This window comes from Sminthopsis crassicaudata, chromosome 1, assembly GCF_048593235.1.
Source record: "Sminthopsis crassicaudata isolate SCR6 chromosome 1, ASM4859323v1, whole genome shotgun sequence".
Taxonomy (NCBI): domain Eukaryota; kingdom Metazoa; phylum Chordata; class Mammalia; order Dasyuromorphia; family Dasyuridae; genus Sminthopsis; species Sminthopsis crassicaudata.
The window spans coordinates 480,052,544-480,077,991 of NC_133617.1; the positions used below are offsets into that span (position 1 = coordinate 480,052,544).

At 35.3% G+C, this 25,448-nt stretch overlaps 1 protein-coding gene across 4 annotated transcripts in view; it reads right to left on the bottom strand.

Moving 5' to 3' along the window:
* The window catches only part of MAD1L1 (mitotic arrest deficient 1 like 1), an 862,777-nt gene that overhangs the window by 345,031 nt on the left and 492,298 nt on the right, over positions 1–25,448 (bottom strand). For all 4 annotated transcript variants that reach the window (XM_074281152.1, XM_074281151.1, XM_074281153.1 and 1 more), the window contains one exon: positions 19,337–19,427. In XM_074281152.1, the coding sequence (XP_074137253.1) occupies positions 19,337–19,427 (91 nt within the window). The remainder of the gene's footprint in view (positions 1–19,336; positions 19,428–25,448) is intronic.

Here is a 25,448-nt window from a genome sequence, read left to right on the forward strand (position 1 = left end):
CCACTTCCATCAGCATACATCCTCGTACAGTATCATTGTTGAAGTGTATAATGATCTTCTGGTTCTGCTCGTTTCACTCAGCATCAGTTGATGTAAGTCTCTCCAAGCCTCTCTGTATTTCTCCTGTTGGTCATTTCTTATAGAACAGTAATATTCCATAACATTCATATACCATAGTTTACCCAACCATTCTCCAATTGATGGACATCCATTCATCTTCCAGCTTCTAGCCACTATGAAAAGGGCTGCCACAAACATTTTGGCACATACAGGACCCTTTCCCTTCTCTAGTAGTTCCTTGGGGTATAAGCCCAGTAGTAGTATGGCTGGGTCAAAGGGTATGCACATTTTGATAACTTTTTGGGCATAATTCCAGATTGCTCTCCAGAATGGTTGGATTCTTTCACAACTCCACCAACAATGCATCAGTGTCCCAGTTTTCCCACAGCCCCTCCAACATTCATCGTTATTTGTTCCTGTCATTTTAGCCAATCTGACAGGTGTGTAATGATACCTCAGAGTTGTCTTAATTTGCATTTCTCTGATCAATAGTGATTTGGAACACTCTTTCATATGAGTGGAAATAGTTTTAATTTCATCATCTGAAAATTGTCTGTTCATATCCTTTGACCATTTATCAATTGGAGAATGGCTTGATTTCTTATAAATTAAAGTCAATTCTCTGTATATTTTGGAGATGAGGCCTTTATCAGAACCTTTAACTGTAAAAATTTTTTCCCAATTTGTTACTTCCCTTCTAATCTTGTTTGCATTAGTTTTGTTTGTGCAGAAACTTTTTAATTTGGTGTAATCAAAATGTTCTATTTTGTGATCAATAATGGTCTCTAGTTCTTCCTTGGACATAAACTCCTTCCTCCTCCACAAGTCTGAGAGGTAAACCATCCCATGTTCCTCCAATTTATTTATGATTTCGTTCTTTATGCCTAAATCTTGGACCCATTTTGATCTAATCTTAGTATGTGGTGTTAAATGTGGGTCCATGCCTAGTTTCTGCCATACTAATTTCCAGTTTTCCCAGCAGTTTTTGTTAAATAATGAATTCTTATCCCAAAATTTGGGATCTTTGGGTTTGTCAAAGATTAGATTGCTATTTTTATTCACTATCTTGTCCTGTGAACTTAACCTATGCCACTGATCAACTAGTCTATTTCTTAGCCAATACCAAATGATAACTCTAATATTCTAAGATTAGAAGATAATGCAAGCTTAATGACACAGAAGGATGGCAGCTAAGGCAATCATCATGGGCACTGTAGGTTTTTAGTTCTTAGGGAATCCAGCAATTTTCTACCCACTCTCTTTCCAAAAAAGGTGCATTTAAGAAATGTCAGTGTTGAATATTTTCATCTCTTTCATAAGCAGTTTTCTAAGCTGGACTGTATGTTGAAAAGAAAAAGCTCATTTTCCTACAAAATAATCTGTGATGTTGTTGTGACAATGTCAGCAGGGCAAGGCCTGGCATGTGGCTACACAGACATGAAGCAAGAAAACCAGGCGCCTGTCTATAGGCAAAACATGGCTTCTTTTGTTTTTGCTGTATATGTGTTTCAGGACAAAGGACAGGAGATTGCTAAAAGAAAGAATGAAAGAAATAGTTGGGGTTTCTAGCAAAAAGGTTAAGTGTTTCCCTTTACAAGATTTCTCATTATCCACCTTCCAAAAAAGGAAGATCATTCTTCAAAAACTTAGAAATCTGGAGCTTGGTGAAAGAAGGCGCAATTGTTCTACTATACAGGGTCTTGGGGCAGCTAGTGGCGTAGTGAACAGAGTGCTACGCCTGAAGTCAGGGAGACTTATCTTCCTGAGTTCAAATTTGGCCTCAGATACTTCCTAAGAACAGAACAAGCATTTATTAATGCTACTATGTACCAGACAAGAGCAGTTAGTTCAGTAGATAGAGCATCAAGTCTGGAGCCAAGAAGACTCCTCTTCTGAGTTCAAATCCAGCCTCAGACACTTACTAGTTGTGTGATCCTGGGCAAGTCACTTCACCCTATTTGCCTCAGTTTCCTCATCTGTAAAATTAGCTGGAAAAGGAAATGCCAAACTATTCCAGTATCTTTGCCCAAAAAAACTCCAAATGAAGTGACAAAAAAACAAATAGAACTGAACAATAACAATAACAAGGTCTTAAGATATGACTTCCTTCAAAGTCCCATGATGCAGTCATGCCTCACGCTATTTTCTCCATGTCTTCCATACTCTAGCCATACTGGATCCCTTGCATACCATCTCCCCCTCTGATATTTCATTATTTTATCCTTACTTTAATTTTTTTCCCCAGGGCAAATGTTTTAGAGCGCATTTGCCTTCACCTTGCTGATTAATAGTCTTCCTATCCTTTCAGTGACTAACTAGAACTGGGCTCTGATTTTGCTCAACTTGTGGGTCACAAATAAATTCTTATTAAGTGACCTAACAACAATTCTATTATCCAAGGCTTGGTATTCTGCCAGTTCTAGTGTTCAAAATTCAGCTCCAATTGCTAGGACCAAAGGCTGATGACCAAGTCAGAAAGCAACCTATGAGCGGTAGCAACAAGAAATTAAGGACCACAGAACTTGTTAAGCAGAGGAGAGAAGCTCCTAGGGAAATCAAACGAGAGAAGAAGGTTAAGAAAGCAACAAGTTCCACAATGACAGAGGACATTATAAGGAAAGGACTTTTAAAAATGGTCGAATGGTTTATATTCTTGGAATCTATTCTTTAGCTGTTTTCTTGGTATATGAAGACAGACTGATAAACATTACTTAGAAGTTAAGATACTAATATGGAGAAACAAGAACAGGGAGGTCAATGATGGTGAGAAGGGAGGACAGCAATAGCAATATAATTATCTTTAATATGTCAAGGCTAGGAGAGAGATACTAACTTCCCAAAAGTTTGCCCATGGAGTATTAAGAATTCTGGTTACAACTTCAATGTATCTCTATAACTGGAACACTCATAAATTAGAGATGGGGCATCGCAGAGGGTGGGGGAAAATAGGGGAGAGCAAATCTCAGAGTCGTAGAATTTGAACTCAAAAACTCAGAAATGTTCTATTTAATTCCATTTGTAAAAAATGTAGAAGGAATAAGGAGAAAAGTATAGAGAAAGAGGGAAAAGAAAAAGGGCACATTTAATATGTGGGTAGTGATGGGAGGGAGAAAATGGACACAAAGGAGAGCTGAAGAGAATGGCCTGTGGTGTTAGTGCCACACATTTCAGGGGTTTGAAAGGTTGACTACATCTCTTAGTTTAATATGAGTGTAAAAACTTATTTATTATTCCTAAAAGAGTTTAAGTACCTACAGTCTTATCGTTAGCTCTTTTCCATTTACTGCTTGTTCACCAAAGGCCTCCTACATGGAAGGCATGCTAAATAGAAGCTACTTCAATACCTACTGTAAGAAATCAAGGTCAGTTTTCAGGTCTTCTTGCCAGAAATACTTCCCCAAAAGCCAGTCAATAGGGAAGGTAATAGAAAGTAATTTACAAAGGAGTGAGCCATTATCTTGTAAGGTTCCATTCAGAGAGTGCCCATTAAGACAGAAAGAAGATGAAAACAAGACACTGTCAAAAATGGGATTCTGGATTAGAAAAAAAAAAATTGACTTCATGGACCACTATAATTACTCATCATTTTATTCTAAGAGGCTCTATTCCAGATAGGCTGTACAGGAGAATTTTACTCTTCCAGTTTCCTATTTGAATTTTTTTTTTTGAAAACTAGAAACTAGAACTAGAACTAGACTAGAAACTAGAAGACATCTAAATTTTAAAGTCCTAAAGTTTAAAGAGTAAGAAACTCACATTTTCTGGACCCTATTATTTTATCCAACCCCAGAGTAGACAATATAGGTGAATAGCAGAACTGGGATTCTCTCTATGGACAGATCAGCATAAAGCAAAATGGTGGGGAGGGAACTGAACTCCCCTATAGTCTCTATAATGGTCACCAGTAGCTAAGACCATAACTGTTGTCATCCTTTAGCTAAGAACAGGCAAAAACAAAATTAGCATTTTAGCCTGTATATCACACTGTACATCTTAGAGATCGCCTCATCACAAGTCACTATGTCTACTAGTACATTTGTAATCTATCTGCCAGTCAGAGCTAAAACTACTGTGAATATGTAAATACTCAACTATTTTCTAGGTTGGGCTTGGAGTCGGAACATACCACCCTGATTGGCACAGGACACATTTCTCATCCAAGTTAACCAAACTTGCAATTCTTGGTGCATGGTGGTTAGAGGACTTTTATAAATTGAAAGGAAAAAAATCCTGTCCCTTTCTTTCCCTTCTCCCTTACCAACTCACATACAAACACAAACTCTAAACTTTAACTGGAGTTTTGTTTTCCTCACCAACCAGCTGTGAACTAATTACAAAAAGTTCTAACTAGTCAAGCTCCCTCTCCAAGCATATGTTGCCAATTAAGTCAAACTGCAGCTGATTTTAATCAATCTCCCTTGAAGCAGCCAAAGTTGAAGAATCTCTTCTCCTTCAGCTGGAAGAGCTGAGTAGAGGAGGAAAAGCAGAAGAGGGTATTTGCATAAGGAACACTTCACCATCCACTCTGGTTGCCTGTAAACATACGGCTCCTGACCGTAATAAATGCTAATTGAGCGCTCTTCAGAAGTCCTTCCTCCAGCTTTATCTGAACAGTAAGTAAGCAACACTGATTTGATCGACCTCCTTTGTCTTAGGTTTGGATTTGTGCTGTTTTCACAAAAAGAGCTGGCGAGCTTTGAAGGAGAAAGAAGAAATAAATAAGGAAGTTTCAACCAACATAATGAGCCAAAACCAGCATGGCAATCATTAGGGACTGTATGGAAATTAGAGCTGAGCCTAAAGTAGTCACAGAGTGGAAGAACAAGAACTTTTAACCTGAATACAGTGGGAACGACCCACTCCTGGCATTGTGTTTCTTTAGTTTCCTAGTGCTTGAAATGCCAGGAACAATATTTAACCTTATTATGTGAATTCATATTCACCACTGACCAAAATTAGTACCCACTAAACATAAGGCCTGATGGGGTATGGTGTCCATGTCAATCCTATCCCTTCTCTTATAAAAGGATTCTACTATAAAAAGTCTGAATGAGTAGAACTAAAATGCCTGTTTGGAGGACCTAGTATATTTGTAATCTATCTGCAAATCTGAGCTAAAACTACCTTGACATAATTTAAAAAAAATTTTTTATTAGTTTTTATTTACTAGATATTTGCATGGGTACTTTTACAACACTGACAATTGCCAAACCATTTGTTCCAATTTTTCCCCTCCTTTCCCCTCCTCAGATGGCAGGTCGACCAATACATGTTAAATACGTTAAGAGTATAAATTAAATACCATATATGTATACATGACCAAACAGTTGTTTTGCTGAACAAAAAGAATCGGACTTTGAAATAGTGTACAATTAGTCCGTGAAGGAAATCCAAAATGCAGGCGGACAAAATTAGAGGGATTGGAAATTCTATGTAGTGGTTCATAGTCATCTCCCAGAGTTCTTTCACTGGGTGTAACTGGTTCAGTTCATTACTGCTCTATTGGAACTGATCTGGCTCATCTCATTGTTGAAAAGGGCCACATCCACCAGAATTGATCATCATATAGTATTGTTGTTGAAGTATATAATGATCTCCTGCTCCTGCTCATTTCACTCAGCATCAGTTCATGTAAGTCTCTCCAGGCCTTTCTGAAATCATCCTGCTGGTCATTTCTTACAGAACAATAATATTCCATAACATTCATATACCACATTATTCAGCCGATCTCCAATGATGGGCATCCACATAGTTTCCAGTTTCTGGCCACTATAAAGAGGGCTGCCACAAACATTCTTGCACATACAGGTCCCTTTCTTTAAGATCTCTTTGGGATACAAACCCAGTAGCAACACTGCTGGATCAAAGACTACCTTGACATATTAAGGTGAAGTTAAAAATAAGGAAGAAAGAACTTTTCTAATAGGAGTCATTGCATGAGTTTGGGTGTTAGGTTCTTACTAAGTGCTAATGAGATAATGAGATATTAGGTTCTTACTAAGTGCTAAGTCGGTACTTAACAATTCTCTAGTTCCGGCCTTTCCTGGTAGTTTGACTTGTGAATTCCTAAGGAAGAGCTTGTGTGCTTGGGAGGAGCAAGCTCATTGGTTGAAGTGGTTCTTCCCAGAAACCCTTGCATTATCCCACGCCCATTCTCTGGGAGGATAAAAGAGGACAGCACTCCAGAAAGAGGAGAAGTCTCTGTACTACATCAGGCCTGACGGGGCTCTCTGCAGGAAGGGAAGTCACTTCCCTGGACAAGAGTTAACGGCAACTGCCTGGAGAAACCGGTTCTCTACAGGAAGAAGAATCTGCCCGAGAGATTTGAGTTGACACAGCAGATCTCTTCCCAGAGAGCGATCCGGCAGCTACAATTGGCGCCCAACGTGGGGCCAGGACTTTTCCTTATCCTGACAAGGACTTATTTTGAGCCCTTCAGAGGAGCTAGACTGGACCATAGCAATTTGGAGCCCGAACAGGGACAGACACAATCCTGATTCCAGTAGAAAAGCCTCTGATCCAGATCTCAGTCTCTCTGACCCAGAACCGTGAGTAATGAGGAAACTTTGTTAAAGATTAAGTGAGCGTGCTAATAAATAAATAAGGAACTTAACTTGTTAAGGGCTAAACCAGCAATCTCTTATAGCTGAAATGGGGCAGATGTTAGCTAAATACAATCCCTTGACCTCAGCCGACTCAACCCCAGCCCCAGAGGCAGCCTCAGCTCCACCCCCATTCAGGAGTGGTACTATAGAGAGTATAATCAAGATAATTGAGGAGCAGAGTTTACTTGTAACCTGGTTACAGATTGCTAAACTCTTGGTTGCATTAAGACGCACATCCCCTTGGTTCTTAGAGGAAGAAAAGATAGATGTAGATAAATGGAAGCTAGTGGGATTTGAAATGAAAGAATTTCATGCAAAAAAATGGGCCTCATTCAATTTCTGCAGAAGTATTTTATATCTACAACATAGTTCAATTAGCCTTAAACTATCAAGCAAGTTGTAGGAGAAGGAAAAGTTCTAAAAATGAACAGAGGAGGAAGTGTGAGGAAAAAAGGAAAGATCAAGATCTTGCCCTAGAGCAAGAGGATTTAAATGAGGAATTAGGGTATGATTCTCTTGAAGAAGCTTCGACCCTACCTAGAGAACAGATTATTGACAGGCCCACATCAACCCCACCTTCAGAGGTGGAGGAAGAAGGAGGAGGGGAAGAGGCAGAAACACAAACAGAATTGCCTGTGAAGCAGCCTAAGCCTATGACAAGATTAGAAAAAGCATTGGTTAAAGCTAAGAGAGAAGGACAGGATATGCCACAGGTAGCCCTAGGGAACTTCTAAATTTAGTTCTCTATACCATTAATTTTCTAATTTTTGACAAAGACCAATTGTAGCAAGCTGTTGTCTCCAGAAGCTGCTGGATCACTCTCTGGGAAGAGATCTGCTGTGTCAACTCAAATCTTTTGGACAGATTCTTCTTCCTGTAGAGAACCGTTGTCTCCAGGCAGTTGCCGTTAGCCCCGTCAAGCCTGATGTAGTGCAGAGACTTCTCCTCTTTCTGCAGTGCACTTAGCACTTAGTAAGAACCTAACATTTGGGGACAATTGTTCATTAAACCAGGAAAGCAGGATCCATCTAGGAAACGAATTCTTATGCCTCTACCCCAGATCTAAAACCTCTCTACCATCTACTTAGTTGAATAGAATGGCTTGCTGTTTCAATTAAGAACTATTCTAGAGTGCCTATTTTGTTTAAAGGTAAAACATATTTATCGAAGAGTACATCAAAGGCTATATCACTGTGTGTTGAGGGGAGAGGTGGGGCAGTTTGCAATGTAGGTTCTCAGGGATCTCCTCATCACAAGGCAGGATTTAAGGTTCTCTTTGTGTGCATGAGTTTATATGAGCAGTTAAGCTGTAAGCAGTAATATCCAAACTTTGGCCATTATGCCAGAAGGAAAATCAATGCAGCTTGCAACTTGATGTCATCAGTCAAGGCAAAGAAGATATGAAGGAAGATAAAGGGGTGATGGTAGAGGGAGTTAAGAAAAAGGAAGGTTTCTAGAAGACAAAGAGAAGCAGGACAGAAGGTAGAAAACAGCACTGAGACTTCCTTTTTTTTGGAGGATAGCCTTTAAATAAAAAGAAAGACAAAGGAATTTAGTTGTGCAGTAGGCATCAGGAAAAAGTCTTCAAGTGTTAATATTACATTCAAGAAATATAAATCACAGGAGTAATCCAAAAGGGTGTTGAACCAGCATTGGTTATCTAGCCAATCAGAAGCCTTAAACTCCCATGGCTTACCCCATTCTGCTCATCATTCTTCTCTGATGTAGACTGGTTATTTGCTGGTAATAGACTGGGCCTGCTGGGAATTAACTAGGGGACCATAGGCTGTGCATCGAGAACATGAGTTGAGTTGGGAGGGAAGAGAGGAAGTACAGAATTTCAATATTTTGACTGTATACCCCCACAAATTAGACCAGGCATATATCCAAGCATATCAAAGGAGAGGATTTAATTAACCAATAATTCAATTGAACAAACATTATACACATAAGGGTTGGGTTTCTCTGAGAACCCACCTACTTGCAAATACAGTACTTCTACCTCTAAATAAAAGGCTGTTAAGCCAAGGACCCTAGGCTGATTAGGCTCCAAGATAGCACAATCCTAGAGATGAAAAGCATTCTACTCCAAGGAAGGCTGTGTTGAAGGGATTCAAAACCAAATCAATCAAGGACTGGCTTAAGAAATGGGTGTTTAATTGGTAGAAAGAGAAATTTCTATAAAACAAGATGGGAGGCTTAGAGAAATGACTAGTTTTTCATCTTTATAAATCTTGAAACAAAGGCTAGATTGTTGATATTGAAGAGTATTTGAGAAGTACCTTCTGTCAGATTTTATCGCTTTTTTTCTCTACATTGTTTTCTCTACATTATATTTCTCTGCATTGTTGCTCTATTAATCTCATTTTATTTAATAAAGTTTTGAAATGGTTTTCTTGTTAATACCTACTCTCATATAACAATATTTGGCTTCATGTTCCTATTCTTCAAACTCCTCCCTTCCCCCTTTGCTTCAAAGGCTCTTAGAAGTGGAAGATAATCTCAAGATTCTCACTAGATACTCAATTTATTATCATCTTTTACAACTGAAGGAACTGAGTCCACAGGATTCAAGTATAATCTCAAGGCCAATACAATACAACAAATATTTATTAAATGGCTGCTTAAGTGCCAAATTACACAATTTATAAATATGTTTATGTGAACTGGTAGAAGAGTAGAATATAGAGCCCCAGAGTCTTAATGCAGTGCACTTTTCATTACCCCTGCTGCTAAATTATGATTCTCTCTCAAAACAACATTCCTGGATTTTGAACTAAGGGTCAGAATAGGGAATAAAAGGATTTGGGGGAACTTTCCACAGAGAAAGTCAAGGATTTATTCCATCTGCACATACTGTACATAAATCCACCATTCACCCAAATAATGTTGATTAGAATTATGCTTTCTAGAGCATGAAATCTTAACCATTCAGAAGGTGATTTTCTGCCATCTTTTTATTAATGGTGAAATGGTTCTGGTCTCCTGACTACCACACACATCTTAAAAGTTTAAACATTTGAAAAGATAACTGATTACATTTCTTTTTTCTTGATAGTTCATTATTATTCCAAACACTAATCTTATTGGGACAAGGAGGAACTGAACTATAAAAGGAGAAAGAAAGCATTGGCCACCATCATTCAGAAAAGCCAGCATTTGTGTTCTTTTTAGTCCCCTCATGCCATTAATGTCCTTCTTAATGTCAACAGAGGAAGTGTGCTTAGACTTGCGCTTGCTGATGAGTTATACAGAGCATGCTCAAATATTTCCAGTGAATAGCAATCCTATATGGAGAGGCAGCATTTCTAGCAATTCATGACTGAAAGAATGGTTGACTTAGATGGTGAATAGAAACTGAGTATGAATATAAAAAGTGCAATCTTGTCCACCTCTCAGTTCTTCTCCTTGCTGGCAGTAAGTACAGGGGTGGGGGAAGAAAAGCTGTATGTGTTCCCCCATCTGGCTATCATAAGCACATGATGCCTTTGTTTCTTTTGAATTTATTCTTTCATGATATTAGGTGAATGAGTGCTCCAAGAAGGGAGTGCTTAGGGAGCACTTGGGAGGTCCAGAGGCCCCATCAGAGATCCCACAGCAACAGCAGTCAGTAGTAGAATCCACCAGAAGCAGTAGCCGTAACCATCGGAGCAGTTGTGACCGAGGACAGAGGAAGCGCCTGCAGACAGATGTGGAAAGATAGTCACCCAAGGATGGCAGTGGCTTCAAAGAGCGTGACTTTTTTTTTTTTTTTTTTTTTAAATTCTGACTTTAGGAAATAAAACAAGCATTTCCATAACAATGTAGTATTTAAAAAAGGAATGCACATGAAACTGCAAATCTTATGTACAACTTTCCTTTCTTTTAAAATATATGATAAAGTTATCATGTAACTTTTTTTCTCCTAATTTTTCCCCTACTCCTGCCCAAGAGATGGAGACATATTATGTGTGCATATATACATATACATATGTATGTGTGTATACAAACATATATGTGTGTATGTAAAACCATACTACATATACGCTTCTATTTATCAGTTCATTCTCTGGATAAAGACACCATCTTTCTTCATAGGTCTGTTGTAGTTAATTTGGGTATTTATAATAGTCAATGATTAAGTCACTCACAGTTCTTCTTAAAACAATATTGCAGTTACTATATATAATGTTCTCTTTGTTTTGCTCAGTTAGCTCTTCATTATTTCATTAATCTTTCCATTTTTTCCTAAAATCACTGAGTTCATCATTTTTTATAATATAGTAGCAGTCTATTATGATCACGTGCCACAACTTGTTTAGCCATTCCCCAATCTATGGGTATCTCCTCAATTTCCAGTTCTTTGCTAGCACAAATAGAGCTGCTGTAAATATTTTAGAACACATAGGTGTTTTTTTTTGTTTTGTTTTTTGTTTTTTTTACCTTTTTTCCTTAATTATTTAGAGAAATATAATAGTGGTATTCTTAGGTCAAAGGATAAATGCAGTTTAATAACTTTGGGGGCATAATTCCAGATTCCTTTACAAAATAGTTGAGTGAGTTCACATTCTACCAATAGTGGTAGATTTTTGGACTAATTTTTTCCTATACACTTTAACATTTGTCATTTTCCCATTCTATCATTTTAGCCCATCTGATAGATGTAAAATGGTGTCTCAAGGCTGTTTTAATTTGCATTTCTCTAATCTACGATGAGTTTAAATATTTTTCATAACTATAAATTGTTTTGATCTCTTCATCAGCAAACTGCCAGTTCACATCCTTTGACCATTTTATCACTGAAGGAATGACTTACATTTGACATAATTCTTTATATACTTAAGATACAAGACTTTTATCTGAGGAACTGTTTATAAAATCTGGTCCCCTCCCTAATTTTTGGCTTTCCTTTTGTCCTTGGCAACACTGGTATTATTTGTATAATACCTCTTAAATAAAAAGTAAATGAAATTATTGATTTTACACCTCATAATGCTTAGCATCTCTTCTTTAATCATAAATTTTGTTCATAAGTGTGATAAGTAATATGTTTTGTATTCTTCAAATTTTTTTAGTAATATTTCCTTCTTTTCTAGGTCATGTATCCATTTTTATCTTATCTTAGTAAATAGTATAAGAGTATTGCTCTGTGCCTAATTTCTGCCAAAATGTTTTCAGCTTTCCCAACAATTTTTTTACTAATAAATTCTTATCCCCAAAACTTAAGTTTTTTAACAGTTGGAACACAAGGTTACTGTAGTTATTTGGTGCTATACATTGTAATCTATTGTTGCTCCACTGATCTTTCTATTTCTTAGCAGTATCAGATGGTTTCAATAATTACTGCCTTATAATATGCTTAAGATCTGGTACCACTAAATCTCTTTCCTTTACATTGTTTTCATTAGTTTCTTTGATATTCTTGTTGTTTTGCTTTTTCTAATATATTGTTATCTTTTTCTAACTTGGTAAAAAAATTTTTTTTGCTAATTTAATTGGGATGGCATTGAATACATAGATTTAGGTAAACTGTGTCACTTTTATTATATTGGCTCTGCCTACATATGAACAACTAATATTTCTTCAATTATTTAAAATTGATTTGCATAAAAAGGATTTTTGTTTGTTTTTTGGGGAATTTTGTTTATATACCTTCTGGGTTTGTTTTAGCAGATGTACTTACAAGATACTCTTCCCAGACTGAATTTAAGACAGTCTCAACATCTTGCTGCAGAACTTTGCCACTCCCTAGATCCTGCCTTTATTTCCATCTCCTTTCTCTGAGACTTTAAAAGTCATGTCCCCCAAAAGCAAGTTGCACACTCAATATGACTCTGCTTTACCTGGTTGTAGTTGTTTTGAATCCATCTGTTATTTCACGTAAATAAATAACAAATCTCTTTTATTCTTAATAGATATCTTGTCATGGTAAGTACTATATTGTCCCAAAACTATTCTATACTGTACTTGGGGTGCTTTTATTTTCACAGCAGTTTGACCTTATTGAATTCCTTTATAATTGTTCTTTAATATTTCTCCTGGATCTTATATGCAGAATTTTCTATTGAAGTATAATCTTTTTGTCACAAATACTTAAAAAGGCTTTTAGTTTGTTAAGTATCCTTCCCCTCTCCCCATTCAGGATTATACTCAACTTCGCTGATAATCTATTTTTGGTCATAACCTCAACTCTTTTGCTAATTATTGTATCAAGTCTTTTTTTTTTTATCATAACTTTCAGGTAATCCAACAATTCTCATATGGTCTCTCCTTGATCTTTCTCCAGATCAGTTGCTTTTCTGATGTTTCACATTCTCTTTTTTTCATTCTTTTGATTTTGTAATTTCTTGGTGTCCTAAAATGTCATTCATTTCCTTTTGTACAATTCTAGCTTGCAAGGAATCATATTCTTCCTTAAGTTCCAGAATCTTTTTTCAATTTGTTGACTCTCTCTTCATAATTAACTTGGACTGTTCTTATCCCTCCCCTCCCCTCGCCCCAATTTTGTCTCAATCACTATTATTTGGTTTTGGAAATTCTTTTGCAGTTCTTCCAAGATTTCTTTTTGGGCTTGTGATCATGTTTCTCTTTGGGTTAAGAGTGGGTTTTTTTTTAATTTTTACTTTAAAATTTAATTTAAAAATTTTAACTTTACTATCTTCCTCTGAATATGAACCTGGATCTTCTCTATCCCCACAATAATTATGATCAGGTTCTTTCTCATTTCTAGTTTTAGTTTAATTTAGTTTTATTTTTAGCTGCTTTATTATAATCAGGTTCTAGTCCTGAGGTATGGGTAATAGTGCCCCAGGTTTGTGCTTTCTTGCTGTTATTTTCTAAAATGGGGAGAGGGCACTGCAACATCAGTCCCTCTGCGACTAGTCACATAGACCCCCAAAAGCAACTTCCTTTGTTTCCTGCCACAGTTCCTGTGGCTCTCCTCTCTTGCCCTGGTACTAAAACTAGGGATTCTACTCTCCTGCAAGTGCCCACAGGCAAGAGTCCTCACCCCTCTGCTACCACTCATACAAGGGAAGTGCTCCTAGTAACCTTTAGCCCCAGGCTGAGACTTTATGATCAGCACAATTGAACTTGAGGTCCAAGACAACAGAGTATCCTTCAATCAATATTGACATTTGGAGGCCAAATCAGAGCAAAATTTATGAGGATTTTTATAAAGAAATGGATTGGGAGGATCTCAACATGTGTATCTCCTGGATTTTTTACTTTAAGTACTTTCTCTAGGGACTATGTACATGCAACGTACATTTTAATAGAGGTTTTCTGTGACAACAGCCTTCATTCATTCATCAAACTCTCCTCTTTCTACTCTACCTAACTATAAGGCCCTGACTTTTATTTATTTATCTTATTTAAATGATATTTTATTTTTCCAAATACATGCAAAAATAATTTAACATTTACCTTTGCAAAACCTTGTGTTCCAAATTTTTCTCCCCCCACAAAACAGCAAGCACTCTAATATATTAAATATGTACAATTCTTTTAAACCTATTTCCATCTGTCATGTTGCACACACACAAAAAAAATCAAATCAAATGGGAAATACACGAGAAAGGAAGGGAAAGAAATAAGCAAACAAACAACAAAAAAATGAAAATACTATGCTCTATCAGAGCATACTTGTCTCCATAGTTCTCTCTGAATGTAGATGATTCTTTTCATCACAATCTATTGGAATTGCTTTGAATCACACCTCATTGTTGATAAGAATCAAGTTTCTCATAGTTGATCATCACAAAATCTCGTTATTGCTAAATACATCGTTCTCTTGGTTCTGCTCACTTCATTTAGCATAAGTTCATGTAAGTCTTTCTAGACTTTTTGAAATCAGTCTGCTCATTATATCTTATAAAGCAATAATATTCCATTACATTTTTATACCAAAACTTATTCAGCCATTTCCCAACTGATGAGCATTCACTCAACTTTCAGTTTTTTGAGGCCCTTATTTTTTAAAATAAAATTTAATTGATATCCTTTGTTATCACATTGCCTAAATTTCTCTTTGTATCCTTCCCCTCACACAGCCGTTACGTATATTAAATTCATTTTTTAAGGGGGAAAAAAAAAAAGAGGAAGAAGAGAACAAATGAGTAAGACTGATCAACACATCAAAAAACTTGACAATGTGCCAAACTTGTAAACCTCCCACCTTTATAAAGGAAGATGCTTTGTTATATCTCTTTTGGAGGCCAGATGCATTGATTTTTATCTAGTCAAGATGGGGGAAAAGGCATGTTTAAATGTCCCTTGTCAATCACCTTTAAAATGATATGTAAGCTAGACTCTATTTTAACAAATCAAAAGTAGAAAAATATTTGCTACCTCATGCTGCTTTATAAGGATGCAAATTTTTAACTTCAATTAGTTACATTTTTAAAAAATTAATATGGAGACCAATGATAGCAAAAGTTTATTTAAAGACTGTTTCTTCCTCTTTTTTGTTTCAAAATGAATAAAGTTCTATGGAAATTTAATGGAAAATACTGCCATATTGAAAGATTAGTTACATTTCTTTTATTAGAGGCCAATGATAGCATAAGTTTTATTTAAAGATGTTTCTTCTTTTTGTTTCAAAATGAATAAATTTCTGTGGAACTTAATGGAAACTACTGCCATGCTGAAAGCACCATATATAGATAAAATACATGGAACCACAGGAGTGAAAAAATTTTACTCCCATTCACCTATGCTGAGAAATACAAATTTGAGATTGCCTTTCACTCTGGAAAATTTGGAGTTTTTCATAATGCAATCTGAGAATTATATTATTCATCACTTGTTACGCAGATAGAAATATCTTAAAGCTCTTATCAAGTTCCTAAGGCTTCTCTAGCACATATCCCAAAGAAGGAGTGATTAGATAATTATCTTAAAAGGTATGATCCTTTGTTATGAACTCATGACAAACTATTCTGTTTAGATACACTGCAAGCCAAAATATGACTAACTCATCATGAAGTCTATGGACTCCTGTAATATTTCTAGGGTCTGCCCTCCTTCTTTGTGCTCCATACAGAAAAGACACCATCTCTTTATACATGACTCTGATAATGGTCAAATGAACATAAAGGTGCTAGGACATCCTCTCTATTTTCCCTTAAGAACAATGTAGATGGCAGCATTGGGTTACAGAAAGACAGGAATAGAAAAAGACATCATCCAATTCAATTCCTACTTACATAGAAATCTTCTCAAGTAGCCTTTGCTCCAATCATGTTAAGTAAGGCTCACTATAGTCTTTCTCCTTTTTGAATGCTTAATTATTTGATCCTTAAAATTCTATTTTTTTAACTTAATAAACATGAATATTTTGATATACAAAAAATCAGGAATAGGACTGCATATGAAAATATGAATTTCCATTATAGTTTAACATGTATATTAAGTTTCACATGACAGTAAAAATATAGTCTTGCTTTTCTGCCTCCTCTAGAATTTCCTTCTGCTCTTTTGTGTATTATTTTTTATGTTTCATTGATGGTCTTTTCTTTTTCTTTCATTCTTTTTTTCTGCATCTCTAACATTACAAACCCACTCTCCCTCACATACTACTCTCCCACAAAATAAAAATCCTCCCTTATGAAAAAAAAAAGTAGTTTACAAAACAAATTTATATGGGTTGGGGACAAATATTAATTTTTGCTAAAGGCATTCTATATACATATAAACATCTTTCCCCACTCTGCCACTTTTCTTTTCTCTGATTTCAGGCTGACATGCATACTTTTTTTGCTTCCTTTTTTTTTTTTCCTTTTCTTTTCTTGTGCCTCAGGACTTTCAGTAATAACCATAGGCACATTTTAGTTTGATCATAAGACTAGAGAAAAATAAAGTTGCTGCTCCTTGCTCTAATTTCCCATGGGAATGACTTACATTCTCCCCAATTAACTGACAGGAATCTCAGAGAGCCTCAAATACTAAGTGTGAGAAGCAGGAATGGAATTCAGGTTTTTGAGCTCCAAATCCAGACTTCTTCTGTGTCTATAAACAAGTACCTGTTTAACAAATTTAAAAAAAAAATTTCCCCAAGTTTGGACTTTTAAAAAATTAAACTCCTGAAATAGATCAACAAGTCATTTCCAATTTTCATTTTAAAAGAGTTAGGGAAACAAGGCCAATGTGTACAGAGGTGGGAATCAATCCAGGTCTGACTACTTTGTCATGTTTTCTCTAATCTATTCATAAAAGAAGATTGGTTTTATGTAGCACTTCACATTTATAAAGTATAAAGTATTTCATAACCATGATTTCATTTGAGCTCCAAAAAATCCCATAGCCTAGCTGCTAACATATTTGCTTATTTACTAATGAAGTTGATGACAATTAACATTTATATACCACCTAGTTATTCACAAATTAGATACCGTATCTTATTTTACTAACCTTGATAACCTTTTAAAGGAAGAAAACCCAACTTTTATTATATTCACTCTACGATAGAAGAAACTGAAGTTCAGGTCCTGAACTCAGATGATTTCACTTCTACTAAAGCTCACTTACAGCATGCTGCTTCTCTAAGCCATACTTTATAGTTAGGCTTATTTCTACTTTTTATATAAATACAGTTTAGTGAATGCAATGGATATCCAACTATAACTGAACTCAACAGACATTCATTAAATACCTACTTCCAGAACAAAGGACAGACAACAAGTACCTACTATAGTCCTAGTTTTGGAGATATAAAGACAAAAACAAAATGGTCTCTTACCCTCAAGTAACTCAGATTCTACTGTGGGAGAGAAGTGAGGGTGGGGGTGTTTGACACAAACATAGAAGAGTACAATACATGGTGGGGTTTGGAAGGGACAAATAAGAGAACCAGATAAAGTACTCCAGGAATATTTGGGAGGAAAATGTACTTATCCAGGAGTATGTCTTCAATATATTGTGCATTTGATTAGAGAATATGCACACTGAAACAATAATGTCTATATTCTAAATAAGATCCCAGGCACTGAATCACAGGACTGAGAAGCATAAGGCCGAAACAGGGAAGGTGACTTGTTCAAATTAAGCATCTAAAGGAAGCATCAGATCCTCTGATTCCAATTTTTTTTTACCCCCACATTCCAGTGCATCCCCAAGTCCAGGGTGTTGCATATCATCAGGACTAACTCTGTTCTTGCCACTAGCAACCTTGATTCACTTTAATAATTACTCAAACTATGGTTTTTCTGGTTCCATCTTTAGCTGATCTTAAATACTGATTTGGAACCATGACTTAAGCTATATTAAGGAGGAATCTCTCCAAATGAACTAAATATGGCAATATGTGAAAGTTAGACCTTATATTAAGGTTTTAATAGTTTATAATTAAACAGAAGGACTCATTCTACTCTTAAGTAGCAATGATAAATTCTGAAATTTTAATATTGTTTCAAATGTCAGTTCACCTGGTTTATAGGAAGATTCAACATCATTTTTTACATCATTGGGACTATTCAGCCCATAACAAAGGAGTACCCAACACCAAAGAAATAATAATTTGATGCTACAAGATGAATACTAAAACAAAAACAGGAGATTCTTGAGAGAGTCCTGGGCATGAAAAGAACTCAGAATGACATTCATCTTGAATTTGTGGATGGGGAATATATTTAATAAGGCTGATACCCATGGAAGATCTTTTCAAAGTGATAAATAGAACTGAACGCTATGCGGGTGTGGTCCTCCCTTTAATATCCCTGTAGAAAAGAATAAAAGGCTATCACACAATTATTTCAGTTGGGATTTGTCCCCCAGATAGATATTAAACAGTTACCATTTGGAAATGGTATGTACTAGAGGCCAGCAAATCTACTCGCCAAGCCCCAAGCTTTTTATGACTGCAGCCCAATTAAAGGAGAGCAGGATGACAGGCCCTTGTGCTAAACATGGCACAGCTGACGCATTCAGCAGCTCTCGGCCTCCTGCTTTATCAAAGTTGTCACTTTTCCCATCTCTAAGAATTGGTAATAAAAAAGAGATTTGATTTGCCTCTAATAGGTGTCAAGATAAAAATCAATGGCCTGTCTGAAATCTGGGTAATTTCAAATCTGCAGGATTTCTGCCATGAAGTAATTCACGCAAAAAGGAAAATGAAAAAGAAAGAAAAATGAAAACAATGCAAATAGCTACTGATACTGAGTTCTCCATTTTGAACAGTGCCAACAGAAGGAGTGTTTGATTAAAAACAAACCAAAGACCATGAAGAAAATAATCACCAAATTAATTTTTACCCAGGGTTTTCTGTTGTAAAAGGAGCTTCCAGGCATACAGTGTCACTGGTCATAGAGCCATTAGCAGGAGGGAGATAAGAAAGAAAAATCCCTTAAATGAAGGGAGAGAAAATTGTTGCATCCACAGGGCAAGTTTGTTTTAGAGATGGAGAAGCATTTTCCTGCCTGGCTTCCACTCAGGAAAAGTACCAGCAAATTATGCCCCATACAAAATTAAACTAATGGTCACATGACACTCCGGACTATAACAGGAGTTCAGAGGACAAGAGGTATTTGAAGAAAGGTCTCTGTGGAAAGTAAAATAAGCTTAAATGTAGCCTATGAAATAGGTCTCAGGATAGTGGATGTTTAAAGATGGGATAAAAACAGAAAGGAGCACTAAGTAGGGAAGAGTGCTAACACAAGATCAAATTTCAAGCCTGATTAGGACTGTGATCCTCTCACCTGAAGAGTCAATTTCTCAAGCTGCATCTCAAGATTTTTCTTCTCCTCTTCTAATTGACTTCTTTCCATCACCAGCTCCTCAATCTTTAATCTGTGGGTGAAATGATAGTGGACACAAAATTAGACAAGTACTGGGAAAGTTCAAATAAATGAATAAATTAAAAAAGCATTTATTAAACACTTATGTGCCAAATACTATGTTAAGCAATAGAAATACTATAGAAAAGGTATAACAGCTTATATTCTAATATTACACCAACCACACACACACACAAACAAGACACACACATCCTTCGAAATCTCAATCACAGTGCAATATTCCCTATCTTCCAAAGGAGTACAAAAGAACTTACTCTAGGGTTTAAAGACAAAGAATAGTTAAGTAAATAATTAACAACTGAAATTTTGTAAAAAAAAAAAAAAAAAAAAAAAAAAAAAAAAAAAAGGATTTATATCATTTTACATGTAAAAGATTTGGTGTTAGAAAGAGGGTTGTAGGATATCTAAGTTGACTAGTATCATAAAATAAAATTTTAATTTATTTATAAAATTGTTTAATACGAAAAGAATCACAGAAATACATGAAACTGCATTTTTTTTTTGAAACTATATGCTAGATGATGATTGTGGAAATATGTGAAAGAACTTCATGTTTTTGTCATATATCAGATTATTTCCTATCAAGGGGTGGGAATAGGAGGAAGGTTTTTTTAAGGGTGAATGTTAAAAATTAAGCTTATGTTTTGGGGAAAAAAGGTTTAATTAAAAAATTAAAATAAAATAAAAAGAAGATACATTGCCTCCCCTAGGGGGAAAAAGAAAGAAAGAAAGAAAAGAAACTATATGCTAGGAAAAGAAAATGTTTGGTGTTTAAGAGAGGGAAACTAGATAGCAAAGGGTTGGAAAACCATCTCTATAAAGATCTGCTTATACTTAAGGCAGTTTTTATTCACATGCAAGTTTATCATGAAGAAGAGGAGATAGACTTGCTTAGCTTTAAATTTGCTGTAAATCCCAATTAGAATAAGTAGGCTTACATATATAGCTTTTGTTTTCCCATCACATTTTCAAATCTACTACTTCTGAATACAAACTGAACAATCCATTCCTTGTAACAAAGATTAAGGAAATTATTTTTAAAAAAATAAACAGTTCAACAAAACTTGCCAACATATCATCTACATCCAATATTATATACAATAATAGTGCACATTAATTCCTCACTTTTGTAATGGAAAAAGAAAATTTCATTTTCTCAAGTCTTTTTAGAGTCTAAGAATAGTTATTTAAAATCATTTTTAAAAGATTCAATTATTTATATTTTGCAAATATTGTAAAAACTGTAAACTTTGGTCCTGAATATGCTTTAGTTCACTTCAATTCCATTCATATAATTGATTAGGATACAGTAATATTCCATTAAATTTGTGTAACACAGTTTATTTATTTATCCCCAAACAACTTGGCTCTACTTTCTTCCCTAGTTATTTGATACTACCAAAAAAAAAAATACTGTAGTGAATATATTTTGGTGCGTGTAGGACCTATCATTCCATCTTTGACTTCTTTGAGTTATATGCATAGTAGCAGAATCTCTAAGGGAGAAACTAGATATTTGAGTGACTTTATTAGCATAATTTTGTTTTTCAGATCAGTCAGATCAATTCACAAATCTCACAAAATAAACATTCTAATCTTTTGTTATTTTTGCTAGTTTGCTGGTATATCATATAACCTTACCGTTGTTTTTATTTGCATTTCTCTTAGTACGGATAACAGTTTTTGATATTGCTATTAATAATTCTTTTGAAAACTATTCTGTTCATACCATATTCTTTGACCATATTCCCTGAATAATGCTTTGGTGTTACATATTTGTATTAGTTATTTATATGTTTTAGGCAATTGTTGATGTTTGATGCAATGATATTTGATGCAAAATATGAATTTCCTAGCAATATTTATAGAAAACCTTTTCATTTTCATGTAATTAAAACTACTTTATGAAGCAGCTAGGTGACATATTAGATAGAGCACAGAGAAGTCAAAAACTCCTAAATTCAAATCCAGTTTCAGAAACATAGCAACTAACCATATTGATGAGATTTAAATTTGGGGTACCCAAATGAAATTAGGGTTTCTGGTGGTCAGGGAGTTAAATGAGGTCTAGTGGCAAGTTCGGGGTTCATGGAGTCAAATGGAACTCCCCTGTAGCCCCTTGGGATTTGGCGCAAGGGTAGGGAGTTTTGGGGACTCCCTTCTGGCGATGCAGAAGTTCCCTGTAAAGGAATTTACAGACCTGAAAACCTAGATTGATAAAAGAGATTTATTATGGGGATTGGAAGTAAGGTTAAAGTCTGGTTAGGGAAATAGGTGAGGGTAAAGATAAGATGGCATCGGAAAGAGTATTGCAGTGGGCAGAGGCTCTTGGCGAGCCAAGCATAGCATAGCTTGGCATGTTTGGAACCTCTGCAAAGAAAGGATTTTAGTTTGGCTCTTTTTATAATGAGAGATTTAGCTAAAGGGGGTCTGTGGGTGAAGTCCCAAGTTGGCTCCTAGCTGGCTTTCAGCTAGGGCTAGAATTTGAATTGAATTCAATGAGTTTCAGGACAGAGCCGACCCCACCCAGATAACAAAGATGAAACTGTTTGTCTTTTGGGGCAGGGTCCCTCACTGAGGCAGAGTTGAAGGAGATTTTCTTCTTTTAGGATGTTCAGTTTCCAGGTCCCCTCTTCAATATGACCCTAGGAAACTCACTTAAATCTGTCCACCTTAGTTTACTCACATGAAAAATAATAATATCTACCCCCTGGGTTTTTATGAAAATAAGATGAGATAATTTTTATAAAGTATTTCACAAACTTTAAAGTACAATGTAAATATTATTATTACTCTTGATGTTGTTAGTGTCATAATTACATTATCTATATTTGTGTTGGCTAAAAAAAATCTCTCCCCTAGGCACAGATATAAAAATAACAGATTTCATTCTCATCTAATAGTTTTTAATAACATGATCTTTTATATTTAGGTTACATATTCAATTAAAGCCTTTTTTTTTAAATTATGTGTATCCTAAACCTATTTTAGATTGTGATTTCTAGGGATTGTATGTGTTTAAAATTATGAACTTCATTAATAAATAATTCATTTGTTTGTAGGATTTTAGGCCCTAAAATATGGTCATTTGTTATGAAGGTATCATGCGCAACTGAGAAAATGTATATTCCTTTTTACTCACAATCAGTATTCTCCAGAAGTCTATCACATCAAACTTTTTAAAAATTATGATTAGATTAATCTGGGTCAGACAAGAGTAAATTGAGGTCCATTAGTAGTATGATTTTTATTTCCTCTTATAACTCATTTAACTTTTCCTTCAAGATTTTGGATGCTACACATTGTTGTATATATGCTATTAATTCAATGCTAAGTTTTGGCATAATGTAGTTTTCTAATTATCTCTTTTAATCTAATTTGCTTTTACTTTGCAATCATGATTGCTACTTTTGCACTTTCTACAGCTGAAGTATAATAGATTCTGCTCCACAACTTTGTGTGTTATAATTTGTGTATCTTTCTGTTTCAAGTGTTGGACCATTTCCTTCCATCCTAATTATTGTGGCTATCTTTTAAGAGCACTTTGATCTCAGAGGCAAGATGAATGAGGTGGGAGACTTATAGGATGTGAAAAGAGCTCCAGTTTATTATACTGTACAGCCTTGTTGATATGCATTTTTGCAAGCATGATCAATGCATAAATAGTAGACAATACCCAATCACCATTCAGAAAAACATCTCGTTTCTAACCTGTGGGAGGAGAGCCAATCCAGCAATTTAGCAACTCATTCACATGTGAGAGGCCTTATGAAGGCATCCCTGCTCATGAGTAACTAGCCATGACCCTCAGTTTACTAGTTCCCATGATCACAAATCATTGCTCCTTGCTCAACAAGGGCATTTCTGCAACATGGCAGAAAACTTCTTATACACCAAAGGTCAAGGTGGCCTCTGTATTCAAGAGCCTTTTCAAATTCACTATTGTTTGAACCTTATAAATTCTATATCAGCAACAGAAAGGCTATGTGATTTATTATTCAAAAATTTTTATTTAGTACCTATTATATATGATATACTTTATTTATATATTTATTTATTCATTTGTTCAGAGTGTTTGCTTCTAAGTACCAACATCCTTTAGTAAAATGAAATTTTGGACCTAACGCTGTTTGTATGTATATTTAACCATCCTTGAACCACTAAAGATGAGAATAAAGTTCAAGCATTGCCTTCCATATTTTCCCCTCCATTATATAACTCTTCTTTGCCTGTCTCATTTATGGGAGAAGATTTTTTTTCCATTGCTCTCTTCCCCCAGTATATTTCTTTATCTTATTCTTTCATTCTTCTTTGGAGATCATCCCAACATAGTAAACACACTACTGCCCTCAAAAAGTCTCTTTTTAAATGTCCCACTAATGAAAAAGTACATCTTCCCATGTGAAATGTAAATAGTTTGACCTTGTTAAGTCTCTTACTATTTCTTATTCATATTTATCTTTTTTTGCTTCTCAAGTCTTGTGTTGAATGCCAAATTGTTTATTCAGCTCCATCTTTTCATCAGGAATGCTTAAATGTCTCAATATCTATTCCCTCCCCCCTCCCCGGGGAAGAATTATACTCACTTTTGCTGGGTAGAATATTCTTGGTTATAATCTAAGCTCCTTTGCCCTTCTGAATAAACTATTCCAAGTTCTTTACTTCTTTAAGGTAATAGCTTCCAAATCCTGATTCTAAGGTATTTGAATGCTGTCTTTCTGACTGCTGGCAATATTTTTTTTCCCCTTGATCTGAATTTTGGCAATAATATACTTACAAGTTTTCATTTTGGGACTTCTTTCAGTTTCTACATGCCCAATCATTCTAAGATATCGAGACAATTTTCCTTTATAAGTTCTGGAAACATGTCTATATCTTTTTGAAAAAATCATGAATTTTGGATAATCCACTAACTTTTAAATTATCTATTCTCATTTTACCTTGTGTCAGTTCATGCAAGGCTTCTCAATTTTCTCCAAATTCTTCATATTCATTCTTCTTCATTCCAAGAGCAAAATATATATATTTTTTAAACAAGTTTTCCTTTCTTTTTTTTTGACCATTTATCATTTTAGTGATATATGAGATGTGTGCATGTATGGGTGAGTATACATGTGTGTATGAAAACACCATGTCAATAGTTTGGTTTTAAATGATCAAATATAATAAATTCTGTTTTGTTATTTTTACTGTAAATAAATCCTGGAGATGTCACAAATTAAAACTAACTTAAAAGTTTTTTTCATATGTTATACAAGCTCTTTAGTGGAAGGGGGAGCTAGAGAGAAAAAGGAAACCCAACTAAAATAAATAGCTGTTAGATAAATTTATCATCAATCAAGTGCATTACAAATATTTTGAAAGAAAATTGGATAAATTGGGGGAAGGGAGAAATGAATTTTAAAAACTCTATTCAACTGCCTAAGATTTAAATAACCATAGGAAGTCTTAAGGTACATGAGGAAAATGTCAATATAAACACAAATCTACAAATATAAAATGGGTGAAAGGAATAGATTCAATGACCATCACTTAAGTGATACTTGTCAATAAATCTGAAAGAAATCATTCTGAGGCAGTGAAGGAAAAAAAGAAAGAAAGGGTTAGAAATAGGGTACCATGATAGCTGGTTTGGATATTATCAAAAAGTTTCTATGGTTTTTCCTTCTCTGTTGGCAACAATACACACAAAAGGCACAAAGGTGTTGGGGCATTTGATTAATCACCATTTCAGGATTCCCTGACATCTCAAGAATGTTGCCACTTGTGCCTATTGTTTGGCCTGGTTTCCTCCTGGTATGCTTTCCACAAGCCCTGAAAATCCACTGTCCTTAACTGGGTATTGGACAATGGACCAACGGCGATTATAACCAGCTACAGCATATTCCAATTACCTGGGAAGTCATCATGTGAAGATATAATTAGGCAAATACTTCTATCTTACTTGCTGAAATTAAGAGTGCTTTCAAGTAAGGTGCAGTAGGACCCTATTTAACTTATGTAGTTGATAAGA